This window comes from Oreochromis niloticus, linkage group LG18, assembly GCF_001858045.2.
Source record: "Oreochromis niloticus isolate F11D_XX linkage group LG18, O_niloticus_UMD_NMBU, whole genome shotgun sequence".
In the NCBI taxonomy this organism is placed as follows: Eukaryota; Metazoa; Chordata; class Actinopteri; order Cichliformes; family Cichlidae; genus Oreochromis; species Oreochromis niloticus.
Window position 1 is genome coordinate 22673945 of NC_031982.2, and position 26659 is coordinate 22700603.

The window sequence follows — 26659 nt, forward strand, 5'->3', positions numbered from 1 at the left end:
TGTTTTTTTCTACACAGGAATCTGCATCTTCTTGTCATCACATGGAATCAATAAGTTGGGCTGAATGAGAATATTGTGTGAAGTTTGCATACATTCGTCATGAGTATTAATTTAACATTAATTTAATATGTTAATTTGGGGCTTTTTCTTTGGTCTCTTTTTTTCACAGTTTTAATGACTTGTTTAAAAACAAGAATTGGCTCCTGTGACCTTAATAACACCCCAGAGCTACTGAGTCAGGGGAGCATACAAACATGTCCTGGCGTGTCGAGGCAGCTTTTAGAACTGAAGAAGCTTCTCGAATGAGAGGTTAAATGTTTTTAGGATCAAACAGGAAGGTCAGTTGCCTTTAAATCAACCTCTTTAGAGTGTCATGATCTGGATGACTATGCAATCATATAATTCCATCATCTATTGTCTGGTGTATAAAATAGATGCTGCAACAGTCAAGGCAATTATCTGCTCAATCATTTTCAAGCTGAAAAAAGTCATGTGTTTTTGTTTGGTTTTTTTTGTGGATAGAAGTGAGAAGGCTTTAGAGAAAAAGCTTCAGCTAGCAACAGTGATTGTGTTCCACTCTGGGGCACTATACTTTTCCCAGTTTTCTGGGACTACATTCACATTATTCTATTATCTTCTCCTTTTTTGGCTGCTCTCTTTAGAGACCCGCACACCAGCTCATCTACCTCCATCTCACCCTGTCCCTAGCAAACTCCTCTGTCACACCATTCCTCTGCATGTCCTCCTTCACTACATACATGAATTTACTCTGTGGTCTTCCTCTTCTCCTGCTTCCTGGCAATTCCAACATTCGCTGTCCATTTTATCCGCTATCTCCTCTGCAAATGTCCAAACCTTTCAACCATTCAACCTAAACTCGTCTCTTTCTGTCAGTGCCATCGTCTCCAAACCATACATCATAGCAGGTCATAGCATGTATTGTTTTTATCCAAATTCTTAATAAAAACACAATAGTTCTATGTAATATAATTACAATATCGAATACTGTAAAACAAATATATACTATTAAAATATTAAATGTATTAAATTAGTTCTTGAATTTTATCAATGGGAAACGAACGTTAGGCTAGTCTCGCGATACTACGTTCTCCAAGCGCGTGCGCAGCCTCGAGCACGGATGAGCTGAGTTGGAGGATCATGGCGGAGCGCAGGAGGCACAAGAAGCGGATCCAGGTAACATCAATTTAATTCATGAAAAACAAACAAAAACCCGGTTCCTGCGGGTCGGGGGGCCACAGGTGAAAGCGGGCGCCGGTTTACGACCCGCTGCCGGATCTTTGTTAACGGCAGCGTCAGCGCGGGATGCCGCGAGCAGGCGACAGATGAAGCCAGAGGATGGCAACGGTAGCTAGCGTTAGCAGGCTAGCGAAAACAAACGTTAGGATCTGTATTTTAACGCGACGTTTCCGAGCTGGTTCTTGTGTGCGCTATCATGTGTTTGTCTAGACTTCACAATGAGGTCGTTGTAATGTCTACTTAGTGGTTCCTGGAGTCGGTTTTTATTTTATCTTGGATTGAACTGGCTGGCTGCAAATGTTGGCTGGCTAAGCTGCGTCAGCTTTAACCAAGCGTGTTTACATAACGTGTGGGAACTTAATTAATGAGTCTATGCAGCGCATCTCCACATAACTGACTGTGCAGCAGACTGCAAATTAGACCGGCTCCAGGAGCAACAGTTTAGAGACGTTACAGGTCACGTTTGCATCACTTGAAATATGCCTGAGGTCATTGTTGGTCTGTTTTTCGTGTCCTAAACCAAAACATCTCAGTTCAGATTTATTTATAAAACTGCTAAAAATTAAAACGAGTCATTTCACTGCGTTTTATATATTAAAGTTCACACAGCAACCCCATTTTGAGCCATACTTTGAGGCAGTGGGGAGGTAAAACAATCCTTTGAAACGGAAGAAAGGTCCGGCGCAGTGTGGACAGGCGGCGGGTCGGGAGAAGATTTGCATTGACAAACAGAAGATGATAATAAGCTCTTGGTAGGTTAGCGGGATCAGTAACAGTTACTCAGTAGGAAACAGGAGAATGGGCAGGCGGGGGTGGGGACAAAATCACCAGAAAAGAACACAATGGGGCTCTTATCTAAGCTGGATAGAAGTACATGAGATCCAGATGTGCATAATCGCTAGTTAGGGTTGTTTTTGATTTGGTACAATTGCGTGGTCATACTAATAATTAAAACAAGAAAAAGAAAAGAATAATATTAACTAGCTTTATCTAAGTTGAAATAAAGTTCATACAAAGAAAAGGTCGATTTCTTTAAGGTAAAAAAAAAAAAAAAAAAGATTAATTCTGTTGTCCTGCAGTTTGCTTCACAAAGGAACTGGCAAGCAGGCTCACAACTATAACTGAGGAAAACAGTTTGTTTCTTTAGTTGGCTGTAACATTTTTGTCCTGCAGCTTGAACCACATCTACTCCTGCAAGTATTTCCACTGCTGCTGAATTTAAAGCGGCTTACCATATATGGTTAAATATGTTAAAAGTGGAAGAGAGCATGTTAAAATGAGAGTGCAAATGATAATCTGTTGGAATATGTTGCAATGTAAACAGCCCTTGCATAAGTTATGAAAGACTTCCTCTATCGGTCTTTATGGCAGTGGAGCTGAATCAGTCTGTTAGAGAAGCTGCTGCTCCACTGACTGTCAGTGTAGAACTTGGACACAGCAAAAAGTAGTGCAGTGAACTAAGGTGAGCTGTTTTCCCTCAGTAATATAAATATTTGAGGGTCAGATCCCTCTTGGACTCATTCGCCAGGGAGAGAAGTAAGGAGCAGGCGTCTGACTGATAGATTGGTGCAGCGTCTGCAGTAATCTGGATGTATAGGTCTGAAAGAGCTGCGTGAGAAATCAACTATGTAGATTTGCTGGTTCATTCTCCATTCACACCCCCACCTATGGCTTGAGTTCTGGGTAGTGACTGTAAGAAGACATTGTAGATACAAACAACAAAAGAGTGTCCTCCAAAGGGGAGCCCCTCCCAGATAAGCTTTGTCTTTCTAGAGGTTGTCACAGTAGAACCACTACTCCTCCATATCAATAGGATCCCCCCTGAGGTGATTCGAGCAGCTGGATGCCTCCGGCCACCTCCTGGGTGAGCTTTTTAGGGTATGTCCAGCCAGATTTGAGACCCCAGGGGCAGATCCAGGACACTGTAGAGCTTGAGTCTCTTGGCTGCCTTGCCCCGGAAGAGGTGTCTGCAGCCCCCTGGCCTGGATTAGAAAGTGAACTGCATTTGATTATAGTGAGATGTGTCTAATACTTATTGCGATTATTTTCATCAGTGACCACGGGAATCAGTTTACAGTCTTGAACAGGTCCATCCTACCTGATAACACTCCATGTGTTTCAGCCAACAGCTCTATTACAGGACATCCTGTTATCTCATTTACGAGCCTGCCAGCCTGCTTTTTATTTTACAGCTTTCAACAGTCAGAATGTCCTGAAGCCAAGACTATTATGTCCGTATACTGGAGTGGTTCCATAGTGTAGTGGTTTACATATTCAGAGCTACCCGCTGTGGTGACCCTTTGTGAATAAGGGAGCTGCTATCACTTTTAGTTATTACTATAGCCAAATATCTATCTTAAGTCAACAGAATGGTGTTAAATCAGACTCAGTGATTAGTTAACTAAATATTAGAAGTACCTCCAAGTATCTCAGTTTATTGCACATCATATACAGAAATTATAATCTCCAAAATGAGCATAAAGTATTTATTAAAGGTGAGGAAGGTTGATTTCTGAGTTGTAGTATAGGTGCAGGATTTTTCTGGCATATAAAAATCTTGCATCGGCCACACGTGTAGTTGCAATTCTCGGGAGGTGCACGTCAGGCTACGTAGAAGGTTACAGTGTTGGGTTAAAATGAGTTTCCAGTTACAGAGTAACTTACGACATACATTACCTGGTGAAACATTATTCACACACATGTGGGGCCACAACCAGATGACACCGTAGTTATTGCTTTTCTTTTTTTTAATTATTCAAATGGCATGCCCGTTGTGTTTTAATGTTGTTCACTAAGTTAAATGTATCAATATACAGCTTAAAATGTAAAGTGATTTTAAGTACTATGCAAAATGTTTAGGTAAAAAAATTAGCATTTTTGTTCTTCTGCAAAAATCAAAAGTAAATATCTTATTTTAGATTTCTAGACGTTTGTTAGTATCCAAGTGAGACATTTGTAGTCTGTTAAAACAGCAAAGCAACAGGTAATTGTTTTCGGGGAACAACTGAGCTCTGTTCAGATGTTCAGTATAATTTTGCACTCAATTTAAGTAGTCCTATTCACCCATTACAGCGTTAACCACAAATTATGGGGTAGCTCAGACAGAACAGCACAGGAGAGAGGAGGGAGACAGGGAGAGCACAGACTCGTCTTCAACCACTGTCTTAGTTAGTGGACACAAAGGTGTGGGTTAGAAGCTGAACAGCTAAAAGCTTTTTACTATTTTTATTACTATTTTTAAAAACAGCAAACCAGAGCAGCGGGATAATAAAGAACTTTAGGAAACTTTACAGCCGTAGCTTTTGTCCTAAAAAATAATTTAAACTCCCCAGTGCATACGTGCTGCTGTAAGCCATGCTGCAATTTTAAGGTGTCTCAGAGTGTATCAGCAGTCCCTTCCAGATTTTCTGCAGAAGCACAAAGGAACAGGCAGGGTGGATGACCAAGAACATAGTGGAGCCTGTAAAGGACACATTTGGCTGGCTTTCCTGGAAATCAGATGACAGTGCTATGAAGACAAATCTCCAGTCAAAGAGATGTCTGGACAAATGTGGCCCTTAATGCAAAACCAGCAGCCACAAAAAGCTGAGGTGGTAATAAAGTGACTCACCTGTGTTTTTAAAAAAAACACAAAGTGGGACACAGAAAGTGGTAGCAGATGGTCTGCTTTGTTCTTGACTTTATGGTTTCACAGCTTTACAGCACAAAGAGCCTGTGTTTTATTCTTGGTGTGGCACACTAGCAGTTAGTCTTTACATACTGAGAGCAGTTCAGTTCACATGGTTAACAGAGAACGGCTGATACTCCAGTGATCAAGCCAGGTAGATCATATAAACGGTGACGCGGGGGCTTCCTGTGTAGCAGTCTCAGGTAACTGAGCTGTGTGTGATGGATACCTGCTTCTCCAAACAAAGGCTTGTTTGATGGCTTCTTTTCCTCTTCACGCTGTGAACCAGAGCAGACTCGACTGGGTGAAGCAGAGCTGAGTACCACTGGCGTGTTTTTCAGTGCTGAGCAGACAGTGCAGATGTTGTGATGAGTTGGAGGAGGGTCTGGATGCTCTGACAGATTGTCTGCAGTTTATGAAAATCGCACTAAAAACAGACAGAAGCTCTAGAAGTGGAGAGCCCTTCTGCCTCGCTTTTAGTTACCTGTCATATGTGATTACAAGGAATCTAGCTTTTAGTGCAGCTTGATCCCAGACACACTTCTTACTGGTGTGTGAGCTTGGGACAGAGAGCATAACCACAGATGTTACCACCAGAGCTTGTGTTTGACCTTCTCATCAATGGTTTGTCATTCTGGCAGACAGAGTTGGTTTAAGTCCTGATAAATACGACTTTGTCACATCTGATGAGTCTATAGATTGGTGGCAGTAGCCCAGTTAACCTTACTGTATGAAAAATGAACATTTCTATTCAAGTACAATCCTACAGCCAACTTCAAATGATGACTTCTATAACAGTGAGGGACACTGACCTCCACCACCTCTAAAACTGAGCTGACCATACTTGATGGGAAATTAAGTTTATGGATGTTGCTTTTAATAAAATTGTCACATTTTTCTTGTTAGCTAGAAATCTAGATTACAGGATCTGTGATATATGAGTGCATTGCTTTTACTGGCTCGTAGTCGGTGAGTTAAGAGACTGAGCAGATTCATTTGATGTCAGTGTATCTATTCTCCGCTGAATTTCACAAAATATGTACAATAAATTAGGATAAGGATGTTTTCCTCTTGGTCGCTTGTCTGCATTTCTGTGCCAGAATATGCCAATTCCTCATTTCACCAGATGGGAAGACTGCATGTGACACGTTTTTTTTCTCTGCTCTTGCAGGAGGTGAGCGAACCCACCAAGGAGGAGAAAGCGGTGGCCAAGTACCTTCGGTTTAACTGCCCCACCAAGTCGACAAACATGATGGGCCACCGAGTTGACTACTTCATTGGTTAGTTCTGGTCTGAAGTCTGTGGCCTCTGTCTGCTGAACACACAGATGGAGCAGAGTCTCCGTGACAATTAATACAAACCAGCGCCATGTTGGATGTAGCAGTAGAGCTGTGAGATTTTCCACGTTTCTGCTGCAGTTTCACTCACAGACCTGACTGTCCCACACAGTGTTTATGTTTGATTTGTTTTTGTAGCACAGGTGAACCTTTTTTGTCAGTTTTGGGAAGTGCTGTTGACTCAGTAGTTGTAGGTTGTGCAGGTTGTGACTGCTGAGGTCAGCTTTTCCTCTTATCTCATGACCTTACCAGTTCTTACCTTTGCTGTGGGCTACAGTAGCTCCAGGGCCCAAATGAACATGTTTGAAATAACAGTTTGGCCTATAGCTCATGTTGATTCCAAGATAAACAGCAATCACTGTCATTACTAAATGTCATCTAATTTTCTACTAGGCCAAAATCTGCAGAGTCACATGGAAGGTTTGGACTCGGTGGCCACAACAGTGTACAACATTCAGTGCAGTTTAATATTGCACTTGTTTTTTTGTGTTTGCCTATATTTATTTCTCTTTACCTATTTATTTCTTTGTGTTTTTACATTTCTTTATGCATTTCTGTTCACTTCAGTCCAATTTTATTTATATAGCACCAAATCACAAGTCACCTCACAGTGCTTCATATTTTGAGGTAAAGCGAAAACCCCAACAATCATTTTGCAAAACAAGGGGAAAAGTAGGCATGATTCAAACCAGATTAGCTGTTGTTAAAGGAAGGACAAAAACAAAGATGTTTTGGGCAAATTAATGTATAGATGTATGACCTCACATCTGTTCTCATTAGAAGTCATGAGTGCATGGATATCAGGTGAACAGGTAAAACTATAGTAAGACTGAACATTTGCCTGGTTCTGTATCCCCTTTTTAACATTTTCATAGTTTTTTTTTTCAAGCTGTTTAATATATATATATCTATATAGATATATATAGATATAGATATATAGATGGATAGATAAAATAATGAACAGGTACCAGTATAATTACACATCACTTATTTTTAACATAAAAATAGAAAAGGGATTTATCATCTGAATCTGCAGCTTCTTTCAAGTTACTGTCCCAAAGTGACCAAAAAAAGTCAGCATTTGGAAGTTTTTAGTGATGATTACGTTGGATTTCTTCTAGAGTGCCTCCTGCTGTGCCTCATATTGTGTTGATCAATAGCTTGGAAGCAGAAGTTAAGACTGTTCAAGGCTTTGGAGTGTGAAAAATAAAAATCTATGTACTATTTCATGTTAAAGGCCGTCCACATCACTGATGCATGTTGTTGTTGATGTGCCTACTGTTCTGTCTCATATTGTGTTTATTAATACGTTGAACAGTCCACAGTATTTCAATACACCTTCAGTGCTGTGTGTCTGTTGCGTCTCCTCATTTAGCCTCCAAGGCTGTGGACTGTCTGCTGGACTCCAAGTGGGCCAAAGCCAAGAAGGGAGAGGAGGCTCTGTTCACCACCAGGGAGTCAGCGGTGGATTACTGCAATAGGTAGCTGCCCCGTGGAACACACCCCACCACACAAGCTAGGTTTTATCACATAACAGTGTATTTTTGCTTCTAGCACTGGCAGTAGAGTTACTAACATATGGACTAACATGTGGGGTTGCAGCTAACCCTTACTATACATATAAACAAGATGGAAATAACCCCATACAGTAAAGAAGAGCTCAGTGAATACAAATACCAGTGCAAAGGACTAACGAGTTTAAGTAGTGTTTATTTCCTGTATTTGTTTCATCATTGATGATGATTTCTTTATTTTGTCTAATATGTTAGAAAGTTAAAAACACCAGCAAATACTTAAATTTGAGAAGCTGGAACCTGAATAAACTTTTTACAGAATTATTTGAATGATAAAAAAAAAATGCTGAATAACTGATAAAAAAGATTATCCATATGCTTATATAAAACCTTTGTTATTAACTTAACTATGTTTCCATCTAGCACAGCAATCAACTCTTGAAAACTCGCCAGTCGTTTTATTTGTCCGTGAGTCACACACATCGGTATTTACAGCCCTTCATTATCTGATGTTCTCTTTCTCTATTTGTAGGCTTCTAAAGAAACAGTTCTTCCACCGAGCTCTCAAGGTGATGAAGAAAAAAACAGAGAAGGACACCAAGAAAGAAAAGGAGAAGGAAAAGCCCAAGAGTGACAGCAGCAAAGAAGAGGAGAAAAAAGGGAAGAAGGAGAAAGAGAAGAAGAAAGAACCCGAGGCCGTTGAAACTAAGAAGGAGAAAAGTGTATGTGACCCTCTGAATACAAAATGAAATGTGCCTTATTCATTGGGATAATAACAGTTTACCTTCAGCTGCTTGTTCCCAGGTGGAACCAAAGTTGCATGTTTGCTTCGAGTTACCTTGACCCAGCTGATGTGATCATCCTAACCTGACAGTAAATGGGCGGATATGTTGACTCTGAGAGTTTAAAGTGCGCATAGAGACAGATCTGTAGACGCCCTGGAAAGACGCCCAGTTCAAAGTCATGTTTACATGGTGTCTGGTCTGTCGGCAAAGAGAAAGCATGACTAAGCTGAATGTTAACAACATACCCTGACAATTTAAACTCCACAGTTCAAATTAACTTATAACAGTTCAAATAAAGTATATTTTTTAAATGTAATTTTGATTTAACCGGACAGGATGACAGTCCTGGGACCCCCAAAAAGAAGAAAGAGGTGAAGAAGAAGTTTAAATTGGAGCCTCACGAGGATCAGCTGTTCCTGGATGGGAATGAGGTGAGTACGTTTGCAGGATTGTTAAATCTACACAGGAAGTGCTTGTGAAGTACTCAAAGCGTGCCTATCTCCTGCAGGTGTACGTGTGGATTTATGATCCTGTCCACTTCAAGACGTTTGCGATGGGTCTGATTCTCGGTAAGTCAGCGTAGTTCTTCTCCTTGACCGTCAAAAACAGAATGAAAGAGTTATCTGACACAAATTTTCCTGGTTTTTGTCTTTCAGTTATTGCGGTGATAGCGGCCACACTGTTTCCGTTGTGGCCAGCTGAAATGCGTGTTGGAGTGTATTATCTAAGTGTTGCAGCTGGCTGCTTTGTGGCCAGCATCCTGCTTCTAGCCGTCGGTAAGTGCAAACAGTAATAAAATCATCGGTCCAGGCAGGGATGTGATGAAATTTGTGCCAATACATGTTGTTGATGAGACGCACTTCCACAGCTGAAGTCTGTGTTCTGTATTTATTTAGTGAAAACTGCGCCATATGTCAGAGGGAAATCTCCGCAGTTCCCAGCCTTTTTCTCCACTTTTGCAATGTAAAAAATATTCTATGGAAAATTAAGGCAACACATGAACAATTTTAAGTTGGATTTCTGCTGAGATAAGTAGAGGACGGTTCAGGGTCAGCTGATCCAGCAACTAAGTTTTATCAAAAAGGAAGGTTTGAAGTTTAATCTTAAAAGTGGAAAGTTCTCCCAAATCTAGACTGGGAGCTGGTTCCAACGACGGAGGGGTCTGAAAGCTAAAGCCTCTGCCTCCCATTCTAATTTTAGAAACTGCAGCAGAGGATTGAAAGGGATTCATAAAATAACCCATGGGGACCAAAAGTGGGGGGGGACCTGATAATAAACTTTTCTCAGCTTCCAGGAGACCGATTGAGGCAACTACCAATGAGAGCGCAGGATACTGTAAATGGTCATATAGCCTGTTAGTAAATAGAATATAGGGTTGCCTAGGCAACCGTAGCCTGGTGTGTCTGCAAGCGACCAGCTATCAGCTTTCAGTGTGGACACAGCTTAAGCCTGCAGTCTGAGAACAGTGCCTCATTAGGTTAATATGATACTGTGAGGTCTTTAAGATAAGATCAGGCCTGATCATTCAGGACTGTATGAGGAGAAGGACTTTAAATTGTGGTTTTAACAGGGACCCAGTGATGAGAAGCTAATGTGGGAGAAATATGGTCTCTCTTTCTCCTCCACTTTTTGATGCCCGGTGTGTTTTAAGTTTATCTCACTGGTTGGTTCCTGTCTCCTCAGCTCGCTGCATTCTCTTCCTCATTATCTGGCTGGTGACTGGCGGGCGCCATCACTTCTGGTTCCTGCCCAACCTGACAGCAGACGTTGGTTTCATCGACTCGTTCAGGCCGCTCTACACCCATGAATACAAGGGACCTCGAGGCAGTGAGAAGAAGGGCACAGACAAGTCAGACGAGAAGGACGGTGGCACTTCCACCAAGGCTCAGAAGTCAGACAGCGACGAGAAGTCGGACAGCGAAAAGAAGGACGGCTACGAGGAAGAGGAGGAGGATGAAGAGGAGAGTAAAGAGGTAGGGCGGGAGGAGAGTAAGGAAGCAGAGGGGGAGGGAACGGAGGAACGCCAGTCAGACACAGACAGTGACCGCCGAGAGGATGAAGGCTCACAGCACAGCAACGGAAACGACTTTGAGATGATCACCAGGGAGGAGCTGGAGCAGCACACGGAGGATGAGGAAGAGGAAGATGAAGAGACACAAGAGAGGAAAGAAGGGTTTGGAAGTGAGACTAAACCTCAGACTGCTCAAACATAAACTTCTTCCAATCCCATCACTCTCTACTTCTCTCTGTCCTTCCCTCCCTCCCTGCTGTGATCCCAGGACCTGCTGGTCCGGCCTCTCTGAGCCCGCTGAGGCTGCAGAGAGGCTCCATCTCTTGTTGTTGAGATCTTCCACTAACAGTACCGGGATAGACGCAACACTGAAAAGTTAACAGCTACGACAATGGGGAAAAAATGTTTAAAAAGAAGCCTTACGGTGGATCAGTTTCCTCCCACCCAAATGTTATTTATGTGACACAAACTGCCACCGGACACATTTGCCTGAGGAATCCATCAGACCAGACCTCCTCCACTTTTTTCTTTTTCTTTATGTTAGTTCAAACCAGTGTCTCTTATTTATATCCCATCAATGGATTCATTTGGATGTTTTGTATGTGAGGTCAGATCTAGAGCCTAGGTATGAGTTTAAAGAATGATGGTGTTAAACTGACCGGTAAATAAGACGTTCTGTTTTTTGGCCACCTTTTTGTCATATGAGCTCTGTATTGTCGGTATAATCCACGGTAGTTCTGGAAAAAGCCAGGAAGCCACTGTTCTCTCACATTTTGTGGTAATTTGGCGAGCCAGCTGTGCCAGGAGCGGCGAGTCTGATAGCTTTCTCAGGCAGCAAAATGACCACCGGGTCAGCTTTGAAACCTGAACCTCACCAGATGGACCAAAACCTGTAGTTTACTCAAAGGAAAAAAAAAATCAACTATAATGTGGCTGGATGGAGCTTCTGGACAGCAGAGCGCTCAGCTCTTTGAGGTACTTGCCATCTTCAGTTTTGTTTTTTTTTGTTTTTTTAACGGCTTATGACCATAGTGCAATCCTGTACACACTGTATGAAGTACTTCTAGTTCATGATTAATAATGTGGAACTCATCTTTAACAGTTTGTGTGAGCAACTGGGATGCAGCGGGCCTACTTCACTGAAAACAAAAACAATTACAACATTTGCTGCAAAACTAAAGCAAGCAGAGGTAGAGTCGGCTCATTCATTTGCAAACAGAACCAGATAATAATGTTACGCAAACTCTAGTGCCAAACACAGCTCACGACGACGTACGCTTTAACATGGAGAGCTGAGCGCGTTCAGGTCAATTCGTTTTGTTACTGCCGTGTCAAACTCAACACAACTTTTGCAGAGAAAAAGCACAGCACGGTTGTCGTTAGTGTGCAGCTAAACAAAGACTTGTTGGTCTCAATGAAACCGTTTAAAGGCATTTGCACTAGACTCTCAACCATGTCGGTCCCCGTCTCGTCTCGCACAAGCCGCCACACAACAGTTGGCGGGCGTCACTTTGTGAATCCAGCTGGCAGTTGTGGTCCCGCTAACCGTGGTCCAAGCTGTTCCTTCACGTTATCTTCTGGCTAGAAATGTCTTAGATGCTGTTTTTAGTCATAGCAAGGAATATATTTCAGAATATAAAATAGAAATGTATCATTTATAAATGGATTCTATTGATATATCAGATATATGCATTTACTCAGTCTAAGAATCAAAGTTTGCCCCTGCTTTTCTTTAGGAGGTGTAACTTTAATCCCCAGAGTATCTATTTTTGTTTTTATATGATCATAAAGTGTACTCATTATTTAAAGGTAACAACAGTGGGAGTCTATTAGATATCAGCATTTTTATTTCTTTTTTTTTTTTTTTAATTTAAATACATTTGCCACAAAACTGTTGAGCGTGTGACACAGTGGGTTAGTTGTGTGGTGCCATATGTCTCACAGTGGTCAGTCATTAACTTGAGGTTTGCGTAACACTAACAGTGACCTGCCGGTTCCCCACACGCTCCGATGAAGTAATATTTTAAAATAATCCACACAGCTTTCTCTACAACTCTTTTAGTTTCTCCTGTAGCCTTTGTAGTTTGTTGCTTTGTCTGCTGTACTTCCATTTATGTTTTTTTTTCCTTCCCCAGAAGGGGTAGTGTCTTTTTTTTTCCTCCCTTCCCGAGTTGCCAGTGTGTCAGTGGCTATTCTCTGAATATTGACATAAATATTTCACAAAAGAGAGAGCAGGGAAAAAAAGATTCTCCCAGTTTTTCTTGACTGTTGCACAGTATCGGTCTGTTGTATATTGTAGTATTACTCTATGCTGCTGCTGCTTCTCATCACGCATTTCCGGGAGAAATAATGAAAGTGGAAAAAAAAACTGTAAAACCTCCATGTTTTATCTGTGGTCAAAACAAAAAAAGTGTGTCTTTTGATCACCTAGTTGTCCACATTTGGATTGATATCATTCTCAAGACTGTCTCCTGCAATATTGGAGTATAATTTAATAAAATTGGATGTCTGGAAATATATCTGTATCTTATCATTGCAATAAAAATATAGAAAGCACAATGAGTACTGTGATTTTGTTTCTAATATTAGATCTGTGACCACCAAAAACAATTTATTTATTTTTTTTAAACTACAATTAACGCCTCACATTTCGTCCCCCACAAATATTTGTAATACATGTACCAAAGGCACTGATTAAAATGTTTTAGTTTAGCCCGTGTCTTCTCCTCTTCAAGATCTTTGACTTCTGGACAGATTATAGGGCAGTGGGGGATTTTTGTGGGATTATTTTTTCAGTGTCCTGCTCTGGCTACTCGTGTGAATTGTCATGTGTGACTCCAACTCAACTTGTCCCTCAAACTACCTGACCTTTGTGTCAAGTATCATTGGAGTGGGTGAGCACTACAAATCAGGGACAGAATGGCAGTTTTCACAGATTCCAGAATTTCCAAACCCAAAGAGGGACTGCATTCCCGAGGATCAAACTTCTTCGGTCCTGCCATGAATCTTCTAAGAGAAAACTGAAAGGACCTAATCTGATTGTACGTGCCAGCACGCTCTAGCACATTAAAAAAAAATACAAGGTGTTTTTGGCCACACCACACCAAATCTTCACCCAAACATCAGATTTGTATGAAAGCTTGTTTCTGCCTTTGAATTAAAAAAAAAAAAAAAGCCAGGCAGAACAAAGTTGAAATTTTGAGGTATACCAAATTTGAACTTACCTACTGAACAAGTCAAAATTTTAAGATAAACTCAAATTTCTATTTCAGTGCCACAAACATGCTTCCATTAATTTGTTTACCGGCGCTTTCACCCACTTCCTGACAATTAATTTTAAATACCTGCCTCACTGTGTGCAGCGCACCAAAACGTGAAGCAAAACATGGCAAGATTTACATCTAAAAACAGCAGCAGTGCTAACATCAGTCCAGAGGAACAGGAGTGAATGACACGTAATTGTAGAAAATGTGCTTATTGAATGATTTTTACTGGCTACCTAGAACTGCTAGTTTTCTCATAAGTGCTAAAAAAAAAAAAACTGATTTGATGAAGGGAGAGTTTGGGTTCACACAAAGATGAAAGAAGAAAAAAAGTTTGTTTTTTCTTTATTTTTAAGTTTGGCTCCTGCTACATCTTTCAATCATTTCAGTCTGTCAATAACGAGTGCGACACAGCAATCTGACTTACATTATAACTCAGGCTGAGAAGTTTGTAAGGCAGCTGAAACATGAAGTGTTTTATGGTGAGAACAAAAAGTAGGCCGTGAACTCCACAAGACGTTCATAAAGTAGAAAACAATCACATACAGTTGTCTTTGGCTTACTCCGTGATAGAAATTTCGTTTCAAGTCGACTGTTTTCTTAAACTTGCTTCAAAGTCCTGTCCTGAAAATAATCAGATATTACATAAATATGGCATTAAATAAATTAATCCTAGATTCTTGTATTTACAAATTTACATTTAAAGGTTGAGTACAAAGAGTATGCTTGCTTCATTTCAGCTTTCAGTGCATCTCTATGTTTATGTCGCTAATATCTAGCACTCTTACACTTATCATTGATGATTGTTTAGTACTCATGAGGAGCTTTGGGTGGTCATCATCATGCAATTGTTAAGATCTTTTTTTTTTTTCCATTCCCGGGTAAGATGAAACATGCTTTCTTTCTGGAAGCTACACATAAACTACAGTGTGTATTCACTGGACTGTAATGCGTTGATGACTCGGGGTGTAAATGATCACTGTGCACCGCTGATTTGACGCCAATTTGGTTGCAGATGATTCCTCAGTTAGTCTCTGAACAAACCTGATCCCTTCGTTCTCTCCGGGCTGCTGCGGAGAGCTTCAGCTGAATGTCTTTGAACCCCAAACATACCAGTCAGTTTTCTGTGTCTGATGAGTCAGAGGTGTCTGCGAGTCGGGCCTGCCTCTTGCGTACGTTCCAGTGCAAACACTGAGCCAGACTTTCAAACCAGTCATACACCAGGTCGTGACAACAGATCGACGGCACCGGATAACAGGAGGTCGTGATCTTAATACTGTGGGTAGAAGAACAGATGGAAGAATCATCTTAAAACTGAGGAAAAAAGTATTTGTAGTGAATCTGTTACAGATGTTGACACTTGTGCTTACCAGTCTCCGTGCTGGATCTCCTGCCTCTTCCTGCCATCAAACGACACCCAGGCAGTGTTCCTGGCATCAGGGGACAACGTGATCTGTTTCAGGGAAGGCGAGGACAGACTGTCAGTATTAGAGTTAAAACAACATCAGCCAGGCGAGCAGCTCCATTTTACTTTTAAATCATTTTCTAACCACCACTGACAAACTTACCGATGAGAACAAAGGGCACGTCACTCATTTTGTGAGCATCTGGCCATGAACCAAAGCACCAATGCAAAAACTGCTGTTGTTACCAGATAAAATAAAGTGACTATAATTCAGAGCGGCTGACAGGAACAATTTTATGAAATATATCCAATATTTCTCATTCAAACCCTTGTTAGAGCTGGTATAAGTAAGAGGGTTACTGGAGTTATTCCACAACGGTGGGGTGAACATTTAATTAAGATATTTAAGCCTGTAATAAAGTGATGGACAGACCACCAGCCTCACCACAAGAAGCTTCCTTGTTCGAACCGCCTGACCTGGTACCCGGAGGATTGTGGGTTTTCTCTAACAGTCCAAAGACTTGCATGCCTCCAGACCCGTGTTAAGAGGTCTGCAGGTGCCAAATTTTACTGCCTCCAGACCAGTGTTAATGTCACTGACCAATACATTTCATCACAGTTTTCATCAATGGCCTTTTTTTCTGGTAAAAACAATAGCTAAATAAAAACTAATGCACGAGGACAAAAGCTATGATGAAATGTACCGACACTTTCATGAATGAGCTGAAGATACTCTGTTGAGACGAAATCCAATCAGAACTAATTAAGTTGTGTAGAATGGTGGTACACGTTTGGAACAGATCTTCTTGTGCAGTAAGGTTAGACACACACATTTGTTGTGCCCATAAGACACAGTCTGAGCTGGGTTGAGGGGCGGGCACTAAATGGTACATGGACTGGTTCTTTTATAGCTCTTTTCTACTGTACTTGTTTTATAAACCATGCCTCATTCCCCCATTCATAGAAGCACTTTTTTTCCATCTAAGATTCACACACTCACTCTCTGGTCGGATCAGAGAGCAACTTGGGGTTCATCATCTTGCCCAAAGGTCTATTTTGTAAATCTTGGTGATACCATGTTTCAGAGAGGAGGATTATCTGTAGTACGCTCATTGGCTAGTGACTTGTGACTGACTTGTCATTAGCTTATGTGCGAACAGCTGCACAGTCAGATGCAGAGGTTTTGTTTATTTTAAGCCAAGGTAGCAATGGTGAAAACACTAAAATAGAGGCTTCAAAACAGGACTTCACTAACCAGTGGATGATCTCATGGCAGCTGCATCATTTATACTGTGTGGGCAGATCGTGTTGATGGCTCTATTTGCGTTATTTTGGCTCAAGGTGAACACAGTGAGTGAGTTTGGGCTATTAGTGTGGTGTGAAAGCGCACTGTTGTGTGGGGGAAAAAAAGATGCTGGATTTCTAGCAATATGGATTTCTATAGATTATGTTAGATTCATAATTGTTGTTTGGCAACATTTAAATGTGATTTGTTTTTTTCCTTCCGAGCACAGTCAGCACTGAGAGAACATTTAATATATACAAAACACAATAAAGATGTTCCCAACCTCCTCCTTACCATGAGCTCCACCCCAGCAGGAACCACGATGGGCCTGAAAGAGAGCGAGTGGGGGCAGATGGGAGTGACCATGATGGCGGGGACATTGGGATGGATCATAGAGGCTCCTGCTGCAGCCGCGTACGCCGTGCTACCTGTAGGTGTGGACACGATCAAACCTGGAGAACAGAGAGAGATGGAGGCAGTTTAACACATTTGCCTTCGACTTTGATTTTATTTGTACACAAACACTTTGTTTCAGCTCTAGTAGAAACAGAATCAGTGCTCTGGAAGAAGCACAGACCCACCGTCTCCCTGCACTGAGGTGATGAGTCGTCCGTCAAGGTACAAGTCCACGTTGGACAGGTAGGAGGAGGGTCCTCGATCCACCACCACCTCATTCAACACCTACACATGTGTAAACACACACACACACACACACCCACACACCATAGATAAGATCAGAAGGCCTAGGGGACTCTGCCATGTTCTTAGAAAGGATATAAATCCTCTCTCTGAATACTGAAGACCCAAAATATGAAACCATAGTGCCATCTTTTGGCCAAATGACACATACTTAATATGAGCAGTTATCTATAAATGTGTAAAATGAAAAAGCAAATAAATGTCTTTAGCTCAGGATCACTAAAACACAGTTAAAAAATAAAACTGCAGGAATGGTTGTGATTTTACAGATCAACAAAACTGTATGGACTCCATAAGACAGCAGAAAAGATTGTATGAACTTGCCAGTGTGTTATGCTGTTAATATCCACATGGTGGTGCTATTTACAACAAAATTAAATCAGTTTGTCCTTTTAAGTTGGCACTAAAATTTTTGCAAAATATCTGGTTGATTTTTCCACCAAACACTCAAACAAGCAAATCTACTGAAAAGGAAACCTCTGGTTGGAGATGAAGGTCTAATAAACAAACTGGTTGTCATGTGAATTGTACAGAAACTCCACACCCATCGAACAGTAAAACACAGAATAACATATCCATGTGTTCCCTGAAGACAGCATTAAATCTGCTCAGTGTACTCAATAAAACAATAAACTAGTGCATTACAGAGAGAAGGTACAAGCAGACTGACTGCAAACAAATCATGTTCCACACTTCAGTGAGTCTCACAGCCTGCTGCAGCGCCGTGCTGTGATGTCTGGCAGATATACTGACGTCAGCTGAGCACAACGCAAACATCCTGCTGGGCGCAAGCAGACATGATGTAATGTGAGGTCAAACTGAAGCTCAGGGTTTAGAACAATCCGTCACTGTCTTTTATCGATGAGCCTAAAAACTCCAGGGGGGTGAGAGGACTAAGGAGAGGGCTGTGCTCAGAGAGAGAGGCTATGTATGTGTGTGTGTGCATGTCGTGTTTGTTAGTTACACAGTGTGTCAAACCGAGAGCGTCAGGAATCATTAAATATCCATTCAGCACTGACTCCACTGTTGACGCCACAGTATCCTTGGAAACTGGCTCAACAAACATTCATAACATCCGAATTTCTCTCCCGAGCAGGTTTATTATGACTGTTGCCATGGCAACCAAGCTGATGATCCCTCACTGAGCCCTAGACACACACACACACACAGTCAGGTTCCATCATCTTAATGGCGTGCAGGAGCGTGATCGGGAATTAACAAGGAGGCCAAACTGCAGTCCCATGAGCCCAAATATTTACAGGAACTAAGGAACCAGAGGAACCTAACTGGGAACTAAGAGGTCCCAGCTGCTGAATCTAAAGGACATCAGAGAGATTAATCATATGATAGATTTAAAAAGGACTGCATTTTAGAGACCCACAGGGAAACAGCAACATGGTCGTGGTGCTTCCCTTGGCATCTGAATGATCTCAGGTACAAAAGTTAAATCTAAGGCTTTTAGAGACTTTAAATTTTGATTATTTGAGATTTTAAATCAAATAATCAGGTTGTGACTGGAATGTAGACTTTCAGCTTCAACTTAAAAGGTTTAACAAAAGTACTGTTTAAGAATTGCATTCATTTTCATACACAGTCTCACATTTTCAAAAGTTCTAATTTTGAAATCCTTCAACATACTGTTGTTTTTCTGCAGGCTGATTGGCTGGTAACCCCATCATCATCATCTTCAGGGTTTCCCACAAAAACCTTAGGTGGTTTTTGTGTTTTAAGATTTCTTTTAAGTGTGTGTCCAGTTAGATAAAGTATTTTATCAGCCTTTTACACAGGTAAAACCTGCCTGAAAAGGTTAGTCAAACTATCAAGCGCAGCATTAAAGATGTAGTCACACTGAGTGATAAAAGTGTGTAAACAGCATACTGGAAATACATTTAAGGGCCTTTTACTGGTAATTGTATATTTAAGACATTTTTAGACTCACAGACACCCTGATAAATTCAAAGGAGCCATGACTGTGAAAAAGTAAACTGAAAACTCCGCGCGTCTGTCTCCAAAGTACACAAACAGCTGAGGGACGCAATGAAGCAATAAGCTAATTAACAGATGCTTCTCTCCTGCCCTGACACTCTTTTTTCACACTCTTTGACATCAAACTGTTAGGTCGTTCAATGAAGGTTTGTAACCCTTACTTTCTTCACACCTGAAACCCCAGAAGGGCTGACTGTGAATGGGTAAATGTGACCTGTAGTGTAGGAACTGAGTGCTTCATAAGAACAGAAAATCTCATTCTATCCATTTACTAAATTCCTAAAATTGTTCTTCCAAATCATGAAAAAGTTCCAGCCTGTAATCTACATTTATGTTCATCTTGAGAATTGTCCAACCATTAATCTGATGATCTGATCATCAGAATGGCGTACAATCCACCTCTGCTTCTAAACAAGAACACAAAAGCCAACAAGCTTATTTTTGGGGCATAAACAGTCCAGCAGCTGATATTCTCACTGACCATTTTAACAAACCTGTAGCTGCAGGGTGACCTTGCCAGCATCGGTGTTGGTGTGTCCATGAGGAAGGAGTCCATTGTGCTCCGGCTGTTGCTGTGGCCCTCCGCTGTACGGCTGCTCTCCTGTTCTCTGAAGCATGTCCTTCACCACCTTCACTTTCAGACGACTGCGCAGAGTGATTGCTGCGTTGCCTGAAAGTCCCCCAAAAATTGCCCATCAGATAAAAAGTTTCCAATGAAACTATTATTATCCAGTAAGAGCTGCAGTTTACCTTCAAACACTTTGGCTACTTCAGTCTTGTATGATTCAAACTTGAACGGCGTCAGAAAGCCCAGAGAGCCAAGGTGGAATGCCATGACTGGAGGGACACTTCCCTGCGGAAAAGAGAAGGCACGCCATCATGTAAAAAGATCTTCTCCTTAATTAAAACCAACTCAGAACAATAGAAATGATCCAACCTATACTTTGAAAAGCTCATCAACAGGAAAACTGTAATTAAATATTCAAGTCAAATATTCAAAGCATTTCTTTTTATATTTTAAACAAACATTCATTCAGAAGAGAAGGAATCTGAAGGATTTGTTATGGTTATAATGCAATTACAATGCAAAATGAACATCTGTTATAATATTACACACACGGCAACTTCTAAAACAGTGTGTCTTTGATGTGATTCATTTTGCTATTCTGAGTCTGTAACATGAAGGAGCAACAGTCATAAATTACTCACCAGGGTTAAAAACTCTACATTAAAATAGAAACAGTGGAAAATGTAAAACTCGCTTTCTTTTTTTCTTTTGTGTCACCGCTACAAAGGTCTTGGCTAACGTCAATAAGGTTTTCTGACATTTAAAAAATAAAAAAAAATAAAAATCACGATACCTGGAAGAGCGAAGAGGCGTAAAGCAAAGTCCCGTCGCCACCCAGACAGATGATGAGATCGATGCAGTCGGATATATCATCGTAACCTGACATCACACAAAGTAAGTGCTTAAAAAAAATACAACAATGTTACTTCAAGCATGAGCCATTAAAAGATTTCCCCCTCATCAGACACTGCCAACATCTTTCATCATATTCACTCAATACTCAGGATCCCTTAGAACATTTTGTTCTATGAATATAAATGTTTAAAAAAAAAGTTTCACTTTTTGCACTACTTTATAACAGTCACAACACAGATTGTCAGAATATTTCATTAATGGCAGTTTAAGTGTTTTTTATAGAAAAACATTAAAAAATGCTGCATGGGAGCATCCAATAACATGAATGACAAGGAAACAGCCACCATATGTAGTGAGGTACTGGCGCCACCGGGCCCCCTGACCCCCACCAGTAGGCAACAGGTGAAGTGTCTTGCCCAAGGACACAACGACCGAGACTGTTGGAGACGGGGCTCGAACCGGCAACCGTCAGATTACAAGACGAACTGCCAACTCTTGAGCCATGATCGCCCCAAAAAGATGCAAAGCACATATAAACAGAAAAACCCAACACTGATAACACTACTTTGACTGTAGCTAATGTAGTTAATGGAAACAATAATTTAATAAACCCAAGAAAAAACAGATCAGGAAAGAAAATTTAGCAAAGACATATTGTGCTCTTTATCTTGGTTGGAAGGATGACTTTATAAATAAAGATCATTTAGTTATACTATAAAAAGAAGAAGAAATGCAATAGAAATAACACACTGTTATACGTGTTTTTTGTTTTTTTAACACATCTCCGGTACCCTTTTTTTTTTTTTTTAAACAGAAACACAGGAAATAATGAAAAATGAATGTAAATAATTTTAAATATGTCAGGCACATTAGTTTATGTATCACAGATCGCCTAGACTTATTTTCGTAATCATTCTGAAAGTAAAATTGTAAGTTCAGCAAGTTCTTTGCATTGCTGATGTGGTAATCTTAAGAGTACAAAGAGAATAGCGCTTAGGTTAATATAATCAGTAATTTAACACTTCATCTTTGGCATTTTTACACTTTTACTGAAGAATAATTCAGTAAACATCAAAAGATTGCACCTTTTACTAAACACAAATATCTGGTCTTCTAATGGTCAATTTTTGTGATGCTTTGGGTCTCACCCTCTCTGAAGGTGCAGAGCTGATTACGGATGGAGCCGAACGCCTCGTCCTTCGACAGCGTGGCGTCATCTGCAACCCTACGCTCCACATACACCATCATCTGCTTCTCCTAACACAAAAATGCACAACAACAGCCAAAACACACACAGACATCTCTTAAGTGTAAGCCTTTCAAAATAACGTTAAACATGTGCCAAACACATGTAGCTAGCTTAGTGATAGCATCTGTATGGAATGCAAATATGTGGATTCACTGTCCAACACCGACCGTCTGGTTTCACAAAGTACAGCTTGTTTTTTAAAAAAAAAAAACATCTGGTCACAAGGTGTTGTAACTGCTTGAAACCAGACTATAACTTACATGTCTGGACTCTTTCCTGCATTCTTCTTTATGATTATTTGTTGCTCTTAAGGTCTACAAGTGTGTCAGTGTACACTCGGCTCTTTGCCATGTTTCTCAATAGGTACATGGGTGAAGTTTACAACCCATCAACAGACAAAACTGAAGTGAAATCACTTTTAAAGAGACGGCTCAGCCCAAACTCTACTTTCGTTCTGGCCTATTTTTTGTTATTAATTTATGTATGTTGCCCAATTTTGGAGATACTTGTTGTTAAAAAAAAAGTCTGTCTTCTCTGAAAGAAAAACAAACAAACACAGTCTGTTGTCTTGGTAAAACACAGACACATGGTAGTGTCCACTGGATATAAAAGATAATTTAATCAGACCAGGCCACCTTCTTTCATTGCTTCACGGTCCAGCTGATGGTCAGCGTGGGCACTCAGAGCAGTCTGTGCTGCTCTGTGTGATCCGTCAGTATTAATTTGTTCTTTAGCAGTTCTTATGTAGGGCTGGACCATGCTGGCAAGCTTTCCCTGACCACAAACATCAGTAAGCTTTGGGTGCCTTTGTCCTTTGTCCACCGGGTCACCTGCAGACCCTTAACTCAAACTGCCACAAAACACCTGTCATTTTGGGGATGCTCTAACCCAGCAACCTAGCATCGAAGCTTTTATCTCACTGACACATGAACTTTGAAAACTGTCTGATCACTGCCTGACTAACATACTCTTAACAGCAGACACGGTAATAACATAATCAGTGTCAGTAGTTTTATTGTTGTGGAAAATGGGAGTGCAGTACATTATCGACTGTACGACACTATAAACGCTGGGTCCTGTACCTCTACTAGAAACCTGCAGAGCTCTTTGAAAGGTTCAGCCAGGCTCTCATCTCTGATTTTCCTGATGACGAGCACATTCACTGGAGGTTTGTTCCAGGTGAGCCTCTGACTGGCCGGGTCTTGGATGTGCCTGGGACACGGACACAGAGATAGAGACACGAGTGAATAAACAAACACCTAAAACTACAAACGCTGTCTCTCCGGGACAGGTTATAAAACACACACAAAAAAGAAGAAATGATCACATAAAATATATTTAAATGACTTTAATGTAACCTTACCACATTGTACTGATAGTTTAGGTCAGTCTGCTTTTGATCCTGACAGACATCAAATGAAGTAAATCCGACTGATACCATGTCTTCTCAATTAAAAAAAAACATGATTCAATATTCTGTAGGAGCCGAGTCATTCATTAACCGTGATGACACCTTGAGGTCATGTCTGTACAGGTTGGGGTCAAATTCCAAACACAAGAATATATAAAATGCTCTTTTCCTTGTGCCTTTACCTTTTATCTCCCTTCTTCCTTGTGTGGCGGATAACAGGCATTGTGCAGGTAAATCTGTCTGTATGCGTGTTCACAAATCAAGGCCAAAGAAACTCTTTACGATCAGGTGACGATCACTATCTGTAGCCCACTTTGTAAGCCTTCCCATCTCAGGTAATATCCAATCACAGCCTTCTAAATTTATCTTATCTCATTCAATTACACAAACTCACTGTGTCAATGTCCTAACAAACACAAAGTCCGACTCATTCAGCACCCTCATGCTTACATGACTGAAGTTGGGTTGGGAAGAATGCAGGCTTTGGGTCCGAAGTGAGTGGCTGGATACGGTCCATGTAGAAAGTGGGCTCTTCTGTGAGAAGGAAAGACAGTGGAGTCACGAGAACATCACCTCAAGTCCCAAGCAGCAGAGCTGTGCCAGTGGCACGAAGGACCAGCTGGCAACCTGCAGTGCAAACCTCTTAGGAGAACTTTCCGCTGCGTCGCTTGCTGAACTGCAGGGCTCCAAGTGCTCGTGTTGGCCTGGCAACCTCCGGCACTCGATCTCCCACAGCAGCTGTTCACGATCGCCCCCCCGTCGCTGTGACCTCTTCCCATCCCGTCGTTTCCTTGGTGACTTGGACGAGTGCTCCTTGTGCTTAGAGGCCCTGGGTGACTCTGACATTTGACCGAGCGGGGCGGAGGGTCGCAACATGGCTCTGTCCGGCACCGCCAGGGGCCTCGATGGAGGACTGGTCTCTGAATTTTCCATCCTGCAATCAAGTAACACATAAATACTGGGTTTGGATGATTTCTTATAAAATCAGTCAAACTTGTGTAAAGTTCACATCTGACAACACAGGAATCAGGTGACTGGTTTTGGTACAATAAGCCATTCAAAGTTTTACCCTCATGCTATGAAAATCTTCCAAGTCACAGGATCTTGGAGCACATTTTAAATTACATTATTTTTTCTGGCATTTTTGAGTCCTCATATTATATCATTAGAAATGTCTAATTTCTACCAACATTTCAATACATGCTCATCTTCTAGTCATGATCTCCTCTAAGTTTAAATACTTTTCCAATATAGTAATTGTCTACCCAATCCCTGTGCACTTCAATTGTAATTCTTAAGCTTTTCATAGCATGAAGGTAAAATTATGCACAGCTTTGTTAAATCTATTAAAGGTTTATATACAAAAAAGATTTGACTGAGGCACTCAGGAGGTAGGCACTCATTGATTTGAGGCACTTATTACTCATTACTGAAATACTTAAGAGCCCCCCCCCCCACCCACCCAAAAAAAAGAAACAATGACAATACCTGACTATTTGAAATATAAATCACCCAATACTTTGTTACATTATTTATTTCTTGGTTCCAGCTTTTCAAAGAGGAGGATCTGCTGCTTTTTATGTTTTATAAAATTATACATTTCATGTCCCAGGATTCTGACATGTTGAATAGACCACAGGAAGCTTTGCCTATACCACACTATTTTTTCTTTCAGCTGCTCCCTTTAGAGGTCACCACAGCAGATAATCAGCCTCCATCTCACCCAGTCCCTAGCATCCTCCTCTGTCACATCAGCCCTTTGTATGTCTTCCTTCTCTGTCCTCAGAATCATCTCTGAGGTCTTCCTCTGTTCAGCTCCACATTCAACATCATTTGGCCAGTATATCCACTATCACTCTTCTGCACATGTCCAAACCATCTCAGCCTCACCTCTTTGTCTCTAAACCACTTAACCTAAGCCGTCCCTCTGATGTACTCTTTTTTTAATCCTGTCCATCCTGGTCACTCCCAATGAAAATCCTCACACCTTCAGCTCTGCCTCCTGTCTTTTTGTTAGTGCCATCCTCTATCCTATACAGCATCGCCTATACCAGACAGACATTTAAAGGCAAAATAATAATAATAATGATAAATTATAAAAACTCAAGAGTCCCACAATGTAAGTGTTTTTAAATGTGCCTGATAAAGTAAACCAGTATATGTATGTATTTAGTGAGCAGCTAATCCTTCAACTTGAGAGGTTGAAACCTCTAAATGATCTTAACAAATCACAAATAAAACATTTTTACTTGACTGATAAATCGTCTCTGCTCAACTGCAGGTTAATGAGAAAGATAATGACTGTTCATTTCACTCATATGAACTTCTCCATCCTAACGTGTGATATATACGACAAGAAAAGTACTCCAAACATAGCTGTACAACTTTCTGTTTCGCCCTTATTTTCCAGCAGTGGCCTTGGGCCCAGTTCGGCTGAGATAACCGTCCGTTTATAACACACTGCGCTCGTAGAAATTAAACTAGCAGACACACACATAGACACACACATAGACACACACACAGACACACAAACACCTCAGTACCTGCCGTGACTAACGGCTTTGGAGCCGTTGATCTGTTGACAGCTACCGTTACCTAGCAATGGCTAACCGGCTAACGGGTCCGACCGGCAGTGAAACTGAACAAAGTGAAGCCTTACTGTGTCAAGAACACACGAACGCGCTCATGCCGTTACTAATTCACCACGGTTCGGGAATATTTAAACGGTACCGAGGGTGTATTTTAAAAACGGAAGCGCTGCAGTCAAAGAGTACAAACTAGCACGTTACAGAACGGCGCGTTACCGGGGACGTGACGTCACCGTTTGTCAGACAGCGCTACAATCCCTGCTCTCTGCGCGTGCTGAAGGCATAGCGCCACGCCTGCCTCTGCTGGTCAAAGACAGTACTACACCTTCATAATGCACACTAAAAATACACTACTTTATTAGCTACATTTTGATAGTACAAGGTTGGATCCCCTTTTTTCGTTCAGAGCTGCCTGAAGTCTTCGACGTCTCAAAATATTCATTACAGATTTTGGTCCATGTCGACATGACAGCATCACACAGCTCCTGCAGATCTGATGACTTCACATCCATGATGTGAATTTCCTCTTCCACCAAATCCCCACGTGCTCCAGTGGAGACTATGGAAGACATTTAAATACAGTGATCATCACAGGTTTAAGAAACCAGTCTGTGATCCCACATGGGATAAGTGTGAGTTTGCCTCACATTTCATCCACAGCTACCTTCTGTTGGCTCTCACGGGAATTTTTCTTGGGTATCTGTTGATGTGTCTTCCTGCTCACGCAAAAATAACTTATTTAGTTTTCTTGGTGTTTACACCAACTAACAAACCAACAA

At 41.2% G+C, this 26659-nt stretch overlaps 2 protein-coding genes across 6 annotated transcripts; one reads left to right on the plus strand and one right to left on the minus strand.

Annotated features, from left to right (window-relative positions):
* The first annotated feature begins 1089 nt into the window (after positions 1-1089).
* sec62 (SEC62 homolog, preprotein translocation factor) lies at positions 1090-13127 on the plus strand. Its single transcript, XM_003448543.5, has 8 exons — positions 1090-1194; positions 6096-6204; positions 7637-7742; positions 8308-8497; positions 8896-8991; positions 9069-9129; positions 9217-9336; positions 10244-13127. The coding sequence occupies exons 1-8, from the start codon at positions 1159-1161 to the stop codon at positions 10771-10773; spliced, it is 1248 nt and encodes a 415-aa protein (XP_003448591.1). The 5' UTR covers positions 1090-1158; the 3' UTR covers positions 10774-13127.
* A 1035-nt stretch (positions 13128-14162) lies between these two features.
* On the minus strand, positions 14163-26128 carry nadkb (NAD kinase b). 5 transcript variants are annotated; one of them, XM_019347611.2, is made up of 13 exons: positions 25836-26128; positions 23933-24226; positions 23743-23826; positions 22964-23093; positions 21781-21889; positions 20571-20656; positions 19960-20062; positions 19704-19879; positions 17106-17205; positions 16819-16976; positions 15205-15287; positions 14948-15110; positions 14163-14458 (listed from the first exon to the last, which is right to left on the minus strand). In XM_019347611.2, exons 2-12 carry the CDS (start codon positions 24223-24225, stop codon positions 14951-14953), a joined length of 1482 nt encoding a protein of 493 aa, XP_019203156.1. In that variant the 5' UTR covers position 24226; positions 25836-26128; the 3' UTR covers positions 14163-14458; positions 14948-14950. The 5 variants fall into 5 exon arrangements, with proteins under 5 accessions (XP_019203156.1, XP_003448541.1, XP_005476642.1 ...); XM_003448493.5 differs by having other exon boundaries at positions 14163-15110; positions 25836-26127; XM_005476585.4 differs by lacking the exon at positions 25836-26128 and adding an exon at positions 25183-25453 and having other exon boundaries at positions 14163-15110.
* Positions 26129-26659: the final 531 nt, after the last annotated feature.

Coding starts and splice junctions, on each gene's coding strand:
- sec62 (XM_003448543.5), top strand. CDS start 1,159: ATGGCGGAGCGCAGGAGGCACAAGAAGCGGATCCAG. Junction 1,195..6,095: donor GGCACAAGAAGCGGATCCAG/GTAACATCAATT, acceptor CTGCTCTTGCAG/GAGGTGAGCGAACCCACCAA. Junction 6,205..7,636: donor CCGAGTTGACTACTTCATTG/GTTAGTTCTGGT, acceptor CTCCTCATTTAG/CCTCCAAGGCTGTGGACTGT.
- nadkb (XM_019347611.2), bottom strand. CDS start 24,225: ATGGAAAATTCAGAGACCAGTCCTCCATCGAGGCCCCTGGCGGTGCCG. Junction 23,094..23,742: donor CCCAACCCAACTTCAGTCAT/GTAAGCATGAGG, acceptor TCCGTGTCCCAG/GCACATCCAAGACCCGGCCA. Junction 15,288..16,818: donor CTGCTGGGGTGGAGCTCATG/GTAAGGAGGAGG, acceptor TCCCTGAAACAG/ATCACGTTGTCCCCTGATGC.